This window comes from Ranitomeya variabilis, chromosome 5 (genome assembly GCF_051348905.1).
Source record: "Ranitomeya variabilis isolate aRanVar5 chromosome 5, aRanVar5.hap1, whole genome shotgun sequence".
Lineage (NCBI taxonomy): Eukaryota > Metazoa > Chordata > Amphibia > Anura > Dendrobatidae > Ranitomeya > Ranitomeya variabilis.
The window spans coordinates 76,880,351-76,898,751 of record NC_135236.1 but is presented as its reverse complement, the minus strand read 5'-3'; the positions used below and the strand labels follow the sequence as shown (position 1 = coordinate 76,898,751).

Sequence of the window (18,401 nt, the reverse complement as noted above, 5' to 3'; positions counted from 1 at the left end):
GGCACGGTCGCTCCAATCTAACGGGGATAAAAGTGCCCCATTCTACAGATCTTTGGAAGTAAAAATGATCGGAACCCCCCAACGATCTGTGGATAGGTGATAAAGGGGTTGTATGATAAAGAGAAGTCAAGGAATTGGTGAATCTGTGGATCTATTCAAAACGGCTTGATTTCCATCCCAGAAGGCAGCCTATTTCCTCACGGTCACTTCTGAAATCCCATGCATGAGTCATTGACATTACTTCCAGGATTTCGGATGATGTACCCTGCCCTTCTAAAAAAAATAGTCGTGTCACATCTAATGATTTCCTATGATGTCAATAGAAGTTGGATTTTCCGTTGCAACTCACTTGCCGCAGACTATAATGTAAGTTGCTTGCTACTTGTCGGTTTTATTTTAGAGGAAAATCAAAAGCTCTTAAATAGCCGAGTCGAACACAAATTGCACAGATGTCCCCGACGCGCGATTTTTCTGAGAATCACTTAGGAGGCCATAACATATTTACATCTTATCGCTCCTCTACTCAAAGAACAACACAGTATACGCCTAAATATTTTACTTTTTGATTACAAAAATAGAAAATAGACCATTTATATGGGGAAGGAGGGAAGGGAGATAGACTCTTAGATGAAAGGTGAGGGGGTCAAGATCCCAAATTATTCCCTTAGAACTAAAACAAAAATTAATAAATTTTAATTGACCAAGTTACATCATGACAGTTATTTTGTGAAAAAAGGGTGAAGAATAAAAAATAAATAGATAAGACATGGGACATGACTGGTATAGCGATAGGATGCAGTAAGGCAATCGGAAAAAGGGATCCAGCTGAAGTTGAGGAACGTGAGACAGAACACTGTTTAATAGGTGAATGGATTAGGATTCTAGAATAACATCTCGATCAAATGCCCATTGCTTAGTAATACCAGGAATAAGGGGGCATCTTCCAGAAATATATTAAGGATGAATACAAATGGAAGTACATCATTTCCTGAACTCTTTAATGCGTGGTATTATGTGTCTTTCCTATAACCCGCTTCCAATTTTGACTGTCCCCTCCCACAAAAAAAATTGTTTTCCGCCCCTGCAGAGCATCACGAACCTCATCACCACTTTGCAAATACTGAACAAGTATCACCCTCACAATCTTACATGGCTCCCCGATATTGCCAATGTGTCAATCCCCACACCCTCCACCGCTTCTGCAGAGCACTTACCACCATGCCCCGTAGATGAAGAGAGCACCCTTCTGCAGGGTAACTAAAAAAAAGGAGGAAACGATAAAGGGTGGGTGGACAGGAGTTAGAGGTGGGCAACAGAGGCGAACGGGTTGAAACCAACATAAATAATACTAAGTTGTTTTTTTGTTGTATATGCAGCAAAAGTAAAATGAAATGAAATTATAATAAAAAAAGACTTTATTGCATGAAATCAGTTACAACACAGACTTCTGTGCCTGTTTGCTCAGGAAAATGAATGGGAGGAAAGGAGGGGGGTGAGGGCTCTATCTTAAAATAAAAAAAATAGGAAAACAATAGGGGAAGGGGATTGGGTGGAGAATAGAGGAAACAGAGCTTATGGCACATAAAAGGATTTTAGTTTTTTTTGTTTTTAACAGTTCAAATTATATATATTTATATATAAAATAAAAAAAAAAAAAAAAAAAAAGAACAAAAAAATAAAATAAAAACAGAGTAAAATTACAGAGACAGGATATGGGTCGGAAAGTTCCAGGGAAGGCGAGTTTGTATCAAATTAACAGGGTGATCAAAACAATTAAAGATCCCTTCCCACCACCCCCTCCCTCCCCGCCATGCACGCACGAATACGCACTCACGTACATACACATTCACTCACACTCACTGGGCCCTCACTACACTTAGGGCTGGTACAGCTACTCTGCATTACTGCAGTGCCTACAGACTAAGGGCATAGGGATTGTTGCAGACTATTGTATTGTGTGCGAGCAGATCATTGCGCCAGGTTGAACCTGCGGTGGCGAGCTGGATTCCGAGATTTCACAGCATTTTGTGGTCGTACGAACTTTTGATGCTACAGTGTATACATAACTCCTTTTTGGGCCTTTTTTCAGGACGACCTGGTCAGACTTTTACACGCACGTTAACATTTTTTATTTTAGCGCCGCGCTCCAGAAAACCCATTTCGCGGGTTTGACGCTCAAGCGTTGAAGCGCTGTATCCTTGTGAGAATACAAGGACACGGCACGGTGGCCGGGGACCGAACTCGCGGAGCATCACCCTTCCTATAGGATCGCGCAGCAACCGATGGGAGAAGACCTTGCTGGGTGAGAAAACGTAGACTACGGAGGGTTCTTTCATATTTTATTTTCTATTTTTTTTTTTTTATTATTATTTTGTTAATTTTTCGCGGTCGGTGAAGGCAGCCATGCAATGTAATGTAAATGGGTCGGCCCAGCAGAGCGATATTAAAATACTACATAGAATGGTGTTTTATAACAAACTCATAAGAATACGTAATAAACCATGCAACTCCATGTGTGTGTCTGTATACGGCCCACCCGTACGTACACGTGGAAAGCGATATACAATGCAATGGATGTGCAGAATGGGAAATTAGGCTTTTTCAGGGGGACACGACTATTATTTCGCTAGGCTTTGATTACGTTCTACTGGATTCACGCCGAGCCGTTTTCTACGTCCGTATAGAGAAGGGGGGGATTAATACCTGAGTTTCAAGAGCAATTTGGGTGTACAAGGGACAAACATACACGCGCACACACGTACACAGCATGAAAATGTATACAATATTAAAAAAAAAAAAAAAGAAAATTAAGTACAATCATTGCAGGCACATAGAAATGTGTGTACAAAAACCATGGGCTGTCATGGAGCAGTCATTGCTGTATGTGAAATGCAGCCGACATGTACACAGTGAGCGACATCGGGTACGTGACATGCCGCACGTGTCTGCGGATGTACGCTCAGAACACTGACCACGTTTCGCTAATACGATGTCTCCTCTAATGGCCGCTGTGTAAATGTGACATCTTGCCTAATCGCGGCGCGCGGTAAAACGTTCCGGCACGTACGTAGTTGCATCTCTGCCTGGTACCCGATGACTGGACTCAAAGTGCAATGGCGGAAAAGGTGATTAGATGTAATAGTATAAAACAAGGCTAAATGGGCTCCCAAGAGCTGCGAGGGCATTTGGATTATATACACCAGGTAATCTCTACTTGCCGTAGCGATTTGTTTGCGCACACAATTAGCAATGTTCTGCGGCCCCTCTTCGCCCCGACACAAACAAGCACACTTTGCACTGTACCCAAACGCCTGTCTCTTGCGCGTGATCCTCATTCAATGCAGAGCGCTCCAGTCCCCCCCACTTCTCACAGAAAGTGGGTTATAGAGGGATAACCTCTGCTACCCCTCCCCGCCCACCCCAGAGAGTCTCTGCTTTTCCAAACTGCTCTGCCACGAGAGGAGGAAGGGGGGGTTGGTATGAAATCAGAAGGTTTTTTACTGCACGATAATCCATACTGAGGCCATGTGTCTCCTCTCGCATCAACACTTCTGGAGACTCCACGTTTCAATGTACAAAGGCTGGGATAAAAATACATGAGGGGCATAAACGTCAACGTCTCTTGTAAGGGTGGTGTCCCTTTTGCCCCTCAGCAGTGACATTAAAAAAAAAAAATGTTTTCAAAAAGAAAAAAAAAAAAAACCCTCGAGAAGGTGAAAATCATGGGACAGGGCTGAGTGGAGTAAAGTGGTGGAGGTGGTGACGGTGCGAAGATTGAAGTCTCAGGAGAACAAGTTCTGTTCAAATATTTCCATCAGGTCACTCTGAAAATTCATGTCTATAGAGGGGGCCATCTGCAGGAAGAAAGGACAAGAAAATGAGAAGCTGTCAGCACGATCTATACCGAACGCACTGACACCGTGATGCTTGGGGCTTACTGCCTGCCGCCGTCTTCTCTCCTGTTCTCTCCTCCTTTCCATCTCTCTCTGATCCATGATCGGCTGAGAGCTTTGTGTAGGCGGAGGAGCAGCAGGAAGAGTATTTTGCACATGCTGCTGCTGCTGCTGTTGTTGTTGCTGCTGCTGCTGCTCTTGTCTCCTACGAGCCTCTTCGTGAACTTTACGTGCTTGCTCCTGAGCATCATCTTCTTCCCGAGACCTAGAGGGAACAAGTTATATTAGAGGGTCAAGGTACATATAAACCAGCTTCCCGAAATAGAAGATATGCTCTTAAGTAGAAGTACACTTAAAGGGAAGGTGCCATCAACATTTTTTTTTTCCAGCAATTGAAAAAATATGAAGAATTAATGTTCACATTTTCTTAAAAAATATTATCATTTGTTTATAATTTAGTAAAATATGAAAAATAATTTGAAAAGGTTTGGCATTTCCACTTTTAAACACAAGGGGGAGCAGCTGCTGAAATTTGACAAAAACCTAGTGTACAACTAGCTCACATTACAGCACTGCAGTAATTATGGGCGGAGTCTGCTGACGTGTGTGATGTCTCCTCTCCTCCCCTTCTGGGTGTTTGCTAAGGGATAAGAGAGGATGATATTCAGGAACCAGTGAGCAGCCATTTTATTGGTGATTGCAAAGTTATACTGACAAGTAGACAGTCACCGAGGATGGCAGGCAGCAAGGATTCTGGGAGACATATGGTGGACGGAGCAGGATGACAGCAGAGTATTTCAGGAGAGCAGTGTGCTGGTCTATGGGGGGCACCCTGTTTGGTGTGCGGAGCAGCCAGGGATTTAGCTGTCTTTTATACACATGGATGGGCCGTCTGCTCCACAGAAATCCAGGAAACATTTCTGCTGATTGATAGCCTGTTCTGATCCAGACATTGCATGCAAAGACCCCATTCCCCTCCTCAGCTCCTGTCTTCTCCATCCTGTCCTGGCGATGTGTGAAAGCGAGACGACAGGCGCAGGCTGGGGGGAAATGTAGGCATATAGTAATGATAAACATGGGACCCCTCTCTTCAGCTGCCTCACCAGCCTTCCCCTGACTGCACCTAACTGGAGGTCCTGCTGCCCCCTCTATTACCCCAGACCCGTGTGCAGGTGCTCAGCCAGAACCACCCTAGAATGGGTCCCCTTTTTGAAGATAATACTGCCATAGTGTTCTCACGTAATACCGCCATAGTGTTCTCACATAATACCGCCATATAGATCACACAGTGCCACCATATAGATCACACATAATACCGCCATAGTGTTCTCACATACCACCATATAGATCACACATAATGCCGTCTCATACATCTCACATAATACCGCCATATAGATCACACATGATACCACCACATACGTCTCAGATAATACCGCCATATAGATCACACATAATACCATCACATGTCTCAGATAATACCGCCACATAGATCACACACAATACCACCATATAATTTTCACACAATACCGCCACATACATCACACATAATCCCACAATCTAGTTCTCATATACCGTCGTATAGCTTTTACATCATTCCACAATACTGATCAAAATAATACCGCCATATAGATCACATATAATACCGTCATAGATAACACATAATGCCACAATACAGCATGACAGCAGCAGCTCCTGTTATCGCACGCACTGAGCTGTGTGTGCAATGGGTAAAGACATGCGGGGGGGAGAGGAGTGCATAGGAAAGGATTAGATACACGGCTCAATAGACAGTATCACACAGGATAGGATTAGATACACGGCTCAGCAGTCGGTTTCACACAGTATAGGATTAGATACATGGGTCAGCAGACAGTATCACACGGGATAGGATTAGATACACAGTTCAGCACAGTATCACACGGGATAGGATTAGATACACGGCTCAGCACAGTATCACACAGGAGAGAATTAGATACACGGGCCGGCAGTCAGTATCACACGGGATAGTATTAGATACACAGCTCAGCACAGTATCACACGGGATAGGATTAGATACACGGCTCAGCACAGTATCACACAGGAGAGAATTAGATACACGGCCGGCAGACAGTATCACACAGCAGAGGATTACATACATGGTTCAGCAGTCAGTATCACACAGTATAGTAATAGATACACCACGGTCTGTTGCCCTTGATCAGTGGCTGCAGTGAGAGGCAGGGCGGGAGCAGCACAGAGGGACTCTCCCCTCCCCCGTGTTACCTCTGCAGCTCGTGATAAGAGGACATCAGACCGCAGCACTTCAGCCTCTCTAGGGATTCTAGAGATTACAAAGCAGCCAGGGCCGTATTTAGAGTTTCTGCTGCCCTAGGCACTTTTAGTGCTGCCTCCCCCATTGGTGAGTATGACACTATTGCCAGTGACTTTTGGCAAGAATCGCTGTTGTGAAAGTCGCCTTTTGCAGCAGATCGGGCAGTTTTTTCGCATCTGCCGCGTAACAGATCACTTACGGCAACACTGCGTTTGGCTTCATTCATTCCCTATGGGATTTGTGGCACTTGCTGTGATCTGGCAAATGCGGTACCATACCTCCCAACTCTTGAAGGGAAAGAGGTATAAAGGTTGCGTGTGCCGCGGCAAATTTTAGGCCACGCCTCTGACCACACCCATTTCACAACTAGTCACACCCATATCCAAGTCCCAACCACACCCATTTAGCACTGCTGATCACACTGTTTCATATACAATAATTATAACCAAAAAAATATGGCCACACAATGCTCCATACTGTATAATTGCCACACATGATGCTCCATACTGTCCATACTGTATAATGACCCCACATGATGCTCAATACTGTATAATGGCCCCACATGATGCTCCATACTGTATAATGGCCACACATGATGCTCAATACTGTATAATGGCCACACACGATGCTCCATACTGTATAATGGCCACAGTGCTCCATATTGTATAATGGCCACACATGATGCTCCATACTGTATAATGACCCCACATGATGTTCAATACTGTATAATGGCCCCACATGATGCTCAATACTGTATAATGGCCACACATGATGCTCAATAGTGTATAATGCCCCCCTCCCATCTTGTATGCATGGCTCATCTTCCTCCCATCCCATATGCATGGCTCATATCCCCCCACGTATGCATGGCTCATAATCCCCCCCGTATGCATGGCTCATATCCCCCTATGCATGGCTCATAATTCCCCCCCACCTCCTGTATGCATGGCTCATAATTCCCCCCCCCCCCGTATGCATGGCTCATATCCACCCCCCCCCCCAGCCCTCCTGTATACATGGCTCATATCCCCCCCACCTCTTGTATGCATGACTCATATTCCCCCCCATGCATGGCTCATCTCTCCACCCCCCCCTGTATGCATGGCTCATCTCTCCACCCCCCCGTATGCATGGCTCATATCCCCCTATGCATGGCTCATAATTCCCCCCCACCTCCTGTATGCATGGCTCATAATTCCCCCCCTGTATGCATGGCTCATATCCACACCCCTGTATGCATGGCTCATAATTCCCCCCCACCTCCTGTATGCATGGCTCATATCCACCCCCCCCCCCCCCGCCACCCTGTATGCATGGCTCATAACCCCCCCACCTCTTGTACGCATGACTCATATTCCCCCGTATGCATGGCTCATCACTCATCACTCCACCCCCCCCCCCCCCCATGCATGGCTGATCACTCCACCACCCCCCTCCGCTCTCCGATCCTTCTCCCATGGAGCGGGCGGCTTACCGTCCTCCTTCATCCCCCCTGTCCCTCATACTCACCTGTCAGCTGTCTCACACCGAGCGGGCGCGCCGACATCCCTCCGGCTCTGTCCCGACTCCCGGCGCACAGGCGCAGGCTCGCAGCACCCTCTTCCTGCATGAACGGTCACGTGATACAGCTCATTAAGGCTCATGAATATGCGCATATTCATGAGCCTTAATGAGCTGTACCACGTGACCGCTCACTCAGGACGCGCGACAGAAGCTGAGACCAGGCATCGCTGGAGCAGGGCGAGTATCGTCTTCAAGGAGGGCGGGGGGAGGCGGCGGTCGGATTCTGGGCCGGGGGTGGGGGGGTCTGGGGTTGGGGCGGTCGGGAGGTGAAAAAAAAAAAAAAAAAAAAAAACCTTGCTCACTTGCTCAGGTGCCGCCCCCCGCATCGTCCCCGCCCTAGGCACGTGCCCAGGAGTGCCTAGTGGCAAATACGGCCCTGAAGGCAGCATAGAAGAGGACAGGGAACGGCCGCTGACAGTGTGAAGGGGAGACAGATGGAGGTGCCCCTCCAACAGCGCAGCTCACAGGTACACTCCACTGTGGGCTGAAGAAAGATGGCGCTGACCTCCTGCCTCTGCTGTGATGTGGAGACAGCCCAGGGGGCGTGGCCAGATCACAGCAGGGAGCAGCTCAATGATAGGTATGGGGTCGGACGCCGACCGCAGCCTCCTATGCCCAGGGCTGCCGTATTTGCAGAGTGTAAGGTACACTCCACTGTGGGCTGAAGAAAGATGGCGCTGACCTCCTGCCCTCCTATGCCCAGGGCTGCCGTATTTGCAGAGTGTAAGGTACACTCCACTGTGGGCTGAAGAAAGATGGCGCTGACCTCCTGCCTCTGCTGTGATGTGGAGACAGCCCAGGGGGCGTGGCCAGATCACAGCAGGGAGCAGCTCAATGATAGGTATGGGGTCGGACGCCGACCGCAGCCTCCTATGCCCAGGGCTGCCGTATTTGCAGAGTGTAAGTGTCGTGCAGCAACACTTACACTCCTGCAAAGCAAAATGGCGGCGCCCAGTGGCTGCAAAAATAATTAATAATAAAAAAGATATTAAAGTTAAAAAAATTATTTTTGTATTAAAAATAATTGTTTATATAAACAATAATTTTTAATACAAAAACAAAATTACGGCACCTTCCCTTTAAAGGGTTGTCTGGATAAGTTGCAGCCTGAAAAAACACATCAGTCGAGACATGTGTCTCAACTATCAGAGGAGCAGCATCATGGACAAACATACCTGGATCTGCTCCAGATTGCGTCAGTCAATTCCCGTGTCTTGCTGTAAAGCTGTCAGAATTAGTAAGCAAAACTGAGCAAGATGAAGCTGGAGAGAACCCAGTTGTACCAAGTCAGCAGAGGAGATTGTTTCTTTTCTTCCTATCACAGCCCTGCTCTGCATCTGAGTGACCAGATCAGGTGTGTTTGATTACAATCATGCTTCTCTGACAACTGAGACACATCTAAAGTGATTTATCAGCAGTAAAAATATGGCAACAAAAACAAACAAAAAGGGGATAATAAAAGCTTGGATAACCCATTTACCAGAATGTCTTCACTGTTAGCCATAGCTCCATCCCACCCTACATCAGCCCTTTACACAGCTTTTTTAGAAAACCCTTCCACCCCCTGACGAAAGCAGCGTGCCGAAACGCGCGTTGGGGTGGATGCCATCCAGGTGCAAACGTGCTACATTATTTTGCGAGTTACCTCCTACCCTTGCATTAGTATTTTATAATTTTCCTTATGATTTCCTGCATGTTTTATCACACCTTTATTCAGTGCTTCTATTCTGATGTGCCAAATACTACATGATACACATATTTTCCATGTTATGGTAACATCATTAATTACACAATTTTGCGACTTGGTATTTTTATCTTTTCATGATATACGGCATTTTTTATTGTTGTTATAAAACGATTTGTTGCTATACTGCACTTAGCACTTTTTTCAATTTACTTAGGTTTATGTATTTTTTATATGTTTCTGATAGTATGCACTTCGTGTCATTGATTTTTGTGAGTGTATATATTTTTTTGTTCATATTTTACACATTATAGTGTTTTTCCTTTTGTTTTGTTTTTCTGTTTATACCCCTGGTTGTGCGTCCCTTCTTGTATTACGTCATATTTTAATTTTCCATTGCTACTTGCCACTTATTTTTTAACTGAATTGATTAAATAAAATGTTAATCATTTTAGACTATATAGTCAGATCCCCCCATCCTTTTTCTCTTGATTATGTAATTCTCCGACTGTCCACATTACATCACTTTGGTCCGGCTTCTTGGTTGTAGGGTTGTTAACTTATACGATTTTACATTGTGCATTTACCAGTCATCACAGGTACCCTTCACCACTACTTAGCAATTTCCTTTGTTGCCTTTTCTGCATCTGAGTGACCAGATCAGGTGTGTTTGATTACAATCATGCTCCTCAGACAGTTGAGACACGTCTAAAGTGATTTATCAGCCGTAAAAATATGGCAACAAAAACAAACAAAAAGGGGATAATAAAACTTGGATAACCCATTTACAATAATCTCTTCAGTGTTAGTCATAGCTCCACCCCTCTCTACATCAGCCCTCTTATACAGCTTTTTTAGAGGACCCTTCCAGCTGCAGATTGTAATAAAAAAAAAACAAAAAAAAAAACCCTCCCTTGGTCCAGCGCTCAGTCTCCGTCACCACTCCCTGTGTCTGTTAGCCTATGTGTACACAATGACTTTTAGACGTGTGAGAATCAAGCAAGTTTTTCAGGAGAAAATCTCTTCAGGACACATTGGTGTCTTTTGTCCTAAAGCAACTTTTTTGTTCTTTTAATTGCTTTGCGTCTTTAGAAACATAAATCAGAGAAAAGAAGCTCAAAACACTAAACATCCGCGCGTGAGCTGTTTTTACACTGCGGGTAAATAAGACCTTTGTTACGGAATGTAATACGACATGACTTATTAACCCCTTTCCGACATTGGGCGTAATAGTACGCCGATGTCTGACACCCTCCCTTTGATGTGGGCTCCGGCGCCTAGCCCAAATCCTTTCCGGCACGTCTGCTGTTTAGCATGCGCTTCCTGCAATCGCGCAGGAAATCCGCCCATCAGTAACCCTCGTCACCTGATCGCGGGTCACCAATGGGTTGGCATGACAAACAGAGGTCTCCTGCAGACCTCTATGGTTGTCACTGCTGGATTGCCATGAGTGGCGCCTGGTGGTCGGCGCTCACAGCAAGTCAGCAATTCTGCTACACACAGGTGATCTGATAATCGCCTGTATGTAGCAGAGCCGATCGGGATATGGCAGCTTCTAGTCTCCCATGGAGACTATTGAAGCATGCCAAGAGTTAAAAAAAAATGTTTTAAAAAATATAAAAAAAATATTAAAGTTCAAATCTCCCCTCTTTCGCCCCATTCAAGATAAAATTAAAAGATAAAATAAAATCAAACCTACACGTTTGGTATCGCCGCGTTCAGAATCGCCCGATTAATAATAAAAAAAAAAAAAGATTAACCCGATCGCTAAATGGCGCAGAGAGAAAAGTCAAAACGCCAGAATTACGTTTTTTTGGTCGCCGCGACATTGCATTAAAATGCAATAACAGGTGATGAAAAGATCGTATCTGCACCAAAATGGTATCATTGTCAGCTCGGCACGCAAAAGATAAGCCCTCATCCGACCCGAGATCACGAAAAAAGGAGATTTTTGTGTACTCACCGTAAAATCTTTTTCTCCGAGTCATCATTGGGGGACACAGGACGAATGGGTGTTATGCTGCTGCCACCAGGAGGACACTAAGTTAAACACACACAAAAGATTAACTCCTCCCCTGCAGTATACACCCACAGGCTGGACAATCCAGAGCCAGTTCGGTAACAAAGCAGTAGGAGTAAGCCAGTTAACAAACAGAAAACATGTCATAGTCAAAACACAGACTGAAAAGAACAATTGAGCCAACTAGGCTAACAGGGAGGGTGCTGTGTCCCCCAATGATGACTCGGAGAAAAAGATTTTACGGTGAGTACACAAAAATCTCCTTTTCTCCTACGTATCATTGGGGGACACAGGACGAATGGGACGTCCCAAAGCAGTCCCTGGGTGGGTCACCAGAAGTTATAAATGCTGAGCGAGCCTACAAACTACAGATGAGACACAGCCGCTTGTAGGATTCGCCTACCGACGGAAGCGTCTGCCGAAGCCTGAAAGTGCACCTGGTAGTGCTTCGTGAACGTATGTAGACTGGACCATGTAGCAGCCTTGCAGACCTGTGCTGCCGATGCCTGGTGCCGGATGGCCCAGGACGCGCCGACTGACCGGGTAGAATGAGCCTTGATCCCCGGAGGTGCGGCGTGACCCTTGACACGGTAGGACTCTTGGATGGCGGAACGAATCCACTTGGCAATGGAGGCCTTGGAAGCGGGTAGACCCTTCCGTGGCCCCTTCGGAAGAACGAACAAGGCGTCTGACCTACGGAGAGACGCAGTCCTGGAGACGTAACGTCTGAGACCCCTCACTAAGTCCAGAGTGTGGAGCGCCCTTTCCGTGCGGTGGGAAGGAGCAGGGCACAGTGAGGGAAGGACAATCTCCTCATTAAGATGGAAGGAGGAAACAACCTTCGGAAGAAAAGTCGGACATGTCCGCAGAACCACCTTGTCCTGGTGGAACACGAGGAAAGGAGGTCGGCACGACAGAGCTGCCAGCTCAGAGACACGTCTAATAGACGTGACAGCCACGAGGAAGGCAATCTTCCAAGACAAGAACAGCAAAGACACTTCAAGCAAGGGCTCAAAGGGGGGCTCTTGAAGAGCACAGAGAACTAGGTTCAGGTCCCATGGTTCCAAGGGCATCTTGTAAGGCGGAGCCATATGAGAAACACCCTGGATGAAGGTCCTGACCTGCAATCTGTTTGCAATCTTTCTCTGAAAAAGAACCGAGAGAGCAGAAATTTGGCCCTTAAGAGAGCTGAGAGCAAGACCCAAGTCTACGCCTGATTGGAGGAATTCCAAAATGTGAGGGATAGAAAAACGGAGGGGGAAACGTCCCCGCTTCCTGCACCAGGCGAAGTATGCCTTCCAGGCGCGGTGGTAGATGCGCATAGAAGAAGGCTTGCGTGCGCGGAGCATGGTAGATATCACCGTCTGGGGCAACCCCTTCTGCCTCAGTACCCAGGACTCAACGGCCACACCGTTAAACACAGGGCCTCTGAGTTCGGGTGGTAAATGGGCCCTTGAGACAGGAGGTCTGCGCGACTCGGCAGCCTCCAAGGTACGTCTGAGACCAGTTGAACCATCTCGGCATACCATGTCCTGCGCGGCCAGTCCGGAGCGATGAGAAGTACTGGGATCCGTTCTGCCTTGATCTTCCTGATCACCTTTGTCAGAAGAGGAATTGGGGGAAAGATGTATGGGAGTCTGAAACCCTGCCATGAGAGGACGAGAGCGTCGGCTCCGAAGGCTGAGGGGTCGTGAGACCTGGCCATGAAGACGGGAACCTGGCAATTGAGGCGAGATGCCATTAGGTCCACGTCCGGGGTCCCCCATCGAGAGCATATCTGGTGAAAGATTGCGGGATGGAGAGACCACTCTCCGGGATCGAGGCTGTGGCGACTGAGAAAGTCCGCTTCCCAGTTTTCCACGCCTGGGATAAAAACTGCTGAGAGTATGGAATGATGTGTCTCGGCCCAGCGGAGAATTAGCGTCACCTCGACCATGGCCGCCTTGCTGCGAGTGCCCCCTTGGCGGTTGATGTAGGCTACCGCAGTGGCGTTGTCGGACTGGACTCTGACCGCACGGCCGGAGAGGAACGGCTGAAAATGATGGAGAGCCAGTCTGATTGCCCGAATCTCTAGGATATTGATGGGCAGCTGGGACTCCTGCGGAGACCAGCGACCCTGAGTCGAGTGGCGCTGGAACACTGCACCCCAGCCGAAGAGACTGGCGTCCGTTGTGACAACCAGCCAATGCACCGGAAGGAAAGACTTCCCCCGAGTCAGGGAGGACCTCTTGGTCCACCACCTGAGGGACTGTCTGATTGGGCGAGAGAGAAGGAGACGGCGGTCGAGCGAGGCGGGATTCCTGTCCCATACTGCCAGAATGGCGTGTTGTAAGGGACGGAGATGAAAAACCGCAAAGGGCACTGCCTCCATTGCCGCCACCATCCTGCCGAGTACCCTCATGGAGAAGCGTAGGGAGTGAGAGCGAGGTTGAGTAAGCTTCCGGACTTCTCTCTGAAGAGTGGATACCTTTTCCGGAGGCAAAAGTACTAGACCCTGAGAGGAGTCTAAGATCATTCCCAGGTAGGATATGGTTTGGGCCGGGACTGGGGAAGATTTTTTGAAATTGATTTTCCAGCCCAGACGCAAAAAGGTATTTATAGTGACGTCTACCGCTTCTGAACAGGACCGGAAAGAGGGGCCTTTTATGAGGATGTCGTCCAAGTAGGGCAACACCACTATGCCTCGAGCATGTAGAATGGCCACGGCAGCTGCCATGACCTTGGTGAACACCCGAGGAGCAGTGGCCAGCCCGAAAGGTAGGGCGACAAACTGAAAATGGTGCCCCTGGACCGCGAAGCGGAGGAAGCGCTGATGAGACGGTAGGATGGGAATGTGCAAGTAAGCGTCTTGAACATCTAGAGATGCAAGGAACTCGCCCTCTTCCAGAGAGGCAATTACCGAGCGGAGGGACTCCATACGGAATTGACGTACACGGACGTACTTGTTGAGGAGCTTGAGGTCCAATATTGGACGTACTGAGCCGTCCTTCTTTGGTACAATGAAAAGATTGGAATAGAAACCTTGGTACCTCTCGTTCTGAGGTACCGGGATGATGACCCCGTCTTCCCATAGCGATCTTATGGCCTGAAAATACTGACGGACCCTTGCTCTGGGAGGAGGGGACTGGAAGAAACGAGATGGGGGAAGAGAGACAAACTCTATCTTGTAACCGAAGGATACCAGTTCGCGGACCCATCGGTCGGGAACTACCGAGAGCCACGCGTCCCGAAAGAAGAGTAGGCGGCCGCCAACTCTGTCGGTGTCCTTTGGCGTCTGCCAAGAGTCATTGAGGTGGAGACCTGTTAGGTCTGGGCCCCCTGGACCCCTGTTGTCTGGGTCTGCCTCTCCAAGAGGGAGAAGGTTTGTAAGATGGCTGGGAGGTTCTGTCCTTGCGCTGACCTCTCCCGGCGCCGGGTGGCGCGGAGGGAGGATTGGACCAATTGGAGCCGAAACGGAAATATCGGCCTCGGCCCTGTTGGTTGCGAAAGGGGCGAAAGGTCCGTTGCTGGGGAAGGAATTTGCTCTTTCCCCCTGTGGAGTCTGCGATTATTTTATCTAGTTTGTCCCCAAAAAGGCGTTCGCCCTGGTATGGAAGGGACGTGAGAGATTTTTTGGATCCTGAGTCCGCTTTCCAGTCCCTGAGCCAAAGGGATCTGCGGATCGTGACAGCATTGGCCGCTGCCTGTGAGGCACAGTTGGCCGCGTCTAAGGATGCGGAGACTACAAAGTCCCCCGCTCTGGCAATCTGAGTGGCCAGGTGTGAAACCTCGAGGGGTAAGTCGGCGTGTAGTGCTGTAGAGGCTAAAGACTCGGCCCAATGGGTCATGGTTTTTGCAACCCATGTGGCGGCAAAAGAAGGGAAGAGAGAAGCCGAGGAAGCTTCAAAAGCCGAGCGAGCCATCTGGTCAATTTGTCTATCAGTGGGATGCTTGATGGACGCGCCCTCGGAGGAGGATAGAACCGCCTTGGTGGCTAGCCGCGACACTGGCGGGTCCACGGAGGGTGACTGAGACCACTCCTTAGCAAGGTCCTGAGCAAACGGATACTTCAATTGCATAGCCTTCTGACCTGAGAAGCGTTTATCCGGACGGACTCTGTGGAGATCGACAATGTCCTTGAATTGAGGATGCGTAGGAAAAAATCTATGAGCCTTTGTGGTTCGCCCGAATGACACGGGATGAACCGCCTTGGACGGGGTTTCCTCCTCTAACTGTAGCGTCTGACTTACCGAGTCTATGAGAGAATCTAGGGTCTCTTGGTCGTGACGATACTCTGGGGAACCGGACACGCTGGATGCGTCGTCCAGAAAGGATTCCCTGCTATGAGCTGGGGATGAGTGACGAGAGACTTCGCTCTCTGAGCCGGAGGGCTGATCACGGACCGGAGATATTACCCTGGACTTCTTTCTAGATGAGAGAGGGCTTCTGGAAACGGTACGACCTCTAGGCCGAGAGGGGTTTTTAGGCCGCGTTACATCATCCGTGGAAGCGCCCTGGGTAAGGGACGGGTCACGGAGGGACTGTATCGTCCTTTCCAAGGATGCCACAGATCGAGCAAGGGAGGACGCCCATGCGGGGGTACTAGGCTCACTACATTCCGGGTCAGAGGCCGGAGTATCCTGTGCCGCAGACATTTCGCAGGCGGAGCACAGCGGGGTAGTGTGACCTCGGGGCAGAGATACCTTGCAGGAGGTGCACACAGCAAAAATAACAGAGTGGGTCTTTCCAGTCCGTTTTTGCTTAGACTGTGACATCTTTGCCATAAAGTGAGCGTACTGGCAGGGGAAGAGACAATCCTACTGAGTGCGTCTCACCAAGTTCTGCGGTGCTTGGCAGGGAGATCCTGAAGTCCTGTGCGCTGTGGTGCTGCAGAGCCGCCAGCGCACTTCCTGGTCCAAGATGGCCGCCGAGATGTGAGAAGGGCGCTTCTCGGGAACGAGAAGCGCCCAGAGAGAGAGAGAGAGAGGGAGGGGGGCGTGTCGTGGGCGGGCGGTGGATTCCCTGCTATGCGCGTATCCTGCTGTATGAGGGAGGGAGTCTGATTGTCCGTGTTGGAGTCCGGCCCAGGGCCGGTAAACTGTGCCACCGCCCTAACAGAGCGCCGGATTGCCCGCCATGCCTCCATTATAAAGCTGCCCCGCGGCTGCAGCGCCGCATTAGAAAGAGGATAAGGGATCCCTGAACGGGCGGTCCCCTGTCAGCTGGTCGGCCCCCGCACTTACCTTGTGCGATGGGGCCGATGCTCCATCCACCTTCACCTTAGTAGGGAGAGGGTGGAGAGCTTCTGCCGCCGTGCAACATCCGCTATGTTCAGTGGTGATGCAGTGGGCGGCTGCACGGACGCCATGGCATTCTGTCCGGCTGTGCCCTGGCTCCAGGAAACTTAGGTGGATGATTAGTCCCCGTGGTCGCCTGACAGGGAGGGAGGGAGATCGGAACGCTAAGGAACCGTCGCCACACTGGAAAGTGAGCCAGGGCTGGCATCCATCGTCGCGGGAAAGGATACAGGAGGAACGCTCCATGTACTTGCCCGTTGTTGGTGCGGGAGAGATCAGAGCTGAAAATTTGCCTGTCGCTCCCTTCCGTTAAAAACAAAAATTGGTGGGGTCCTGAGGACCCAAGTGCCTCCTGAGACACTAAGTAAGAACTGGCTCTGGATTGTCCAGCCTGTGGGTGTATACTGCAGGGGAGGAGTTAATCTTTTGTGTGTGTTTAACTTAGTGTCCTCCTGGTGGCAGCAGCATAACACCCATTCGTCCTGTGTCCCCCAATGATACGTAGGAGAAATGGAGACGCTACGGGTAGCGGAAAACGTAGTTTTGTTTTCTTTGTTTTTTTTTTTAAACAAAGTTTGGATTTTTTTTTTCACCACTTAGATAAAAAAAAAAGAACCTAGACATGTTTGGTGTCTATGAAATCGTAATGACCTGGAGAATCATAATGGCAGGTCAGTTTTAGCATTTAATGAACATAGTAAAAAAGCAAATAAAAAAAGAACTGTGAGACTGCACTTTTTTTGTGCAATTTCACCGTACTTGAAATTTTTTTCCCGTTTTACAGTACAAGATATGTTAAAACTAATGATGTCTTTCAAAAGTACAACTCATCCTGCAAAAAACAAGCCCTCACATCGCCATATTGACTGACAAATAAAGTTATGGCTCTGGGAAGAAGGAGAGCAAAAAAAGAAAACACCAAAATTAAAATACCTCCAGGGGTTAAATCTCAATTTAAAAAAAAAAAAAAGGTCAATAACATTAAAATTTGCTAAAATTATATTTCATATGTAATCAGAATTCTGAATTGGAAACTTCTACCTTTTATGCTAACTATCCTAATCCTAGCACTAGTCTAGCCTGATTGGCTATGGTTGCAGTCTGTGGATCCTTCAGAGCAAATGAAGACAGAGTAAAGGCATTAAGAGGTCCAACTTCCCGTTTCGTAACTCACTATTGCCCCAGCCCCCTGATGAAGCCTGTCAAGGCGAAACTTGTTGGGATGGCTATGACTTATTTTTTAGCTGCTTCAGTGACTCTTGTGTATAGTAATTATGATACTTACCTTATGATCCATTGTTGGGCTTTTATTACCCGTCTTACACTGCAGGGCATATTTTCATTTTTTTTTAGCGCTGATGTTCTGATAGCAGTAGAAGTCTTACCTCATCCTCTCCTGCTCTCGTCGCATCCTCTCGGCTTGTTCAGCCTGGAGTTTTAGAGCCTTCTCCCGCTCTTCCTTCTCCCGTGCTACTCGTCTAAATTGCTCAAAGCTATCGCTGGATGACTTCCCAGCTGCTGTGGGGGTGACTGGAGTCTTGTGCACTAGACTCGCCCATGATCCCATTTTTTTAATTTTCATATCCTGGAGAAAAATGTGACATGTCACAAAAGAAACATGAATTGAACGTTAATGTATGCATAGTACAAACAC

General features: G+C 48.1%; 1 protein-coding gene across 5 annotated transcripts in view; it reads right to left on the bottom strand.

Moving 5' to 3' along the window:
* Positions 1–2,383: 2,383 nt before the first annotated feature.
* The window catches only part of BRD4 (bromodomain containing 4), a 63,718-nt gene continuing 47,700 nt past the window's right edge, over positions 2,384–18,401 (bottom strand). For all 5 annotated transcript variants that reach the window (XM_077262307.1, XM_077262305.1, XM_077262308.1 and 2 more), the window contains 3 exons: positions 18,133–18,332; positions 3,939–4,158; positions 2,384–3,854 (listed from right to left, as the gene is read on the bottom strand). In XM_077262307.1, the coding sequence (XP_077118422.1) occupies positions 3,783–3,854; positions 3,939–4,158; positions 18,133–18,332 (492 nt within the window). In that variant the 3' untranslated portion in view covers positions 2,384–3,782. The remainder of the gene's footprint in view (positions 3,855–3,938; positions 4,159–18,132; positions 18,333–18,401) is intronic.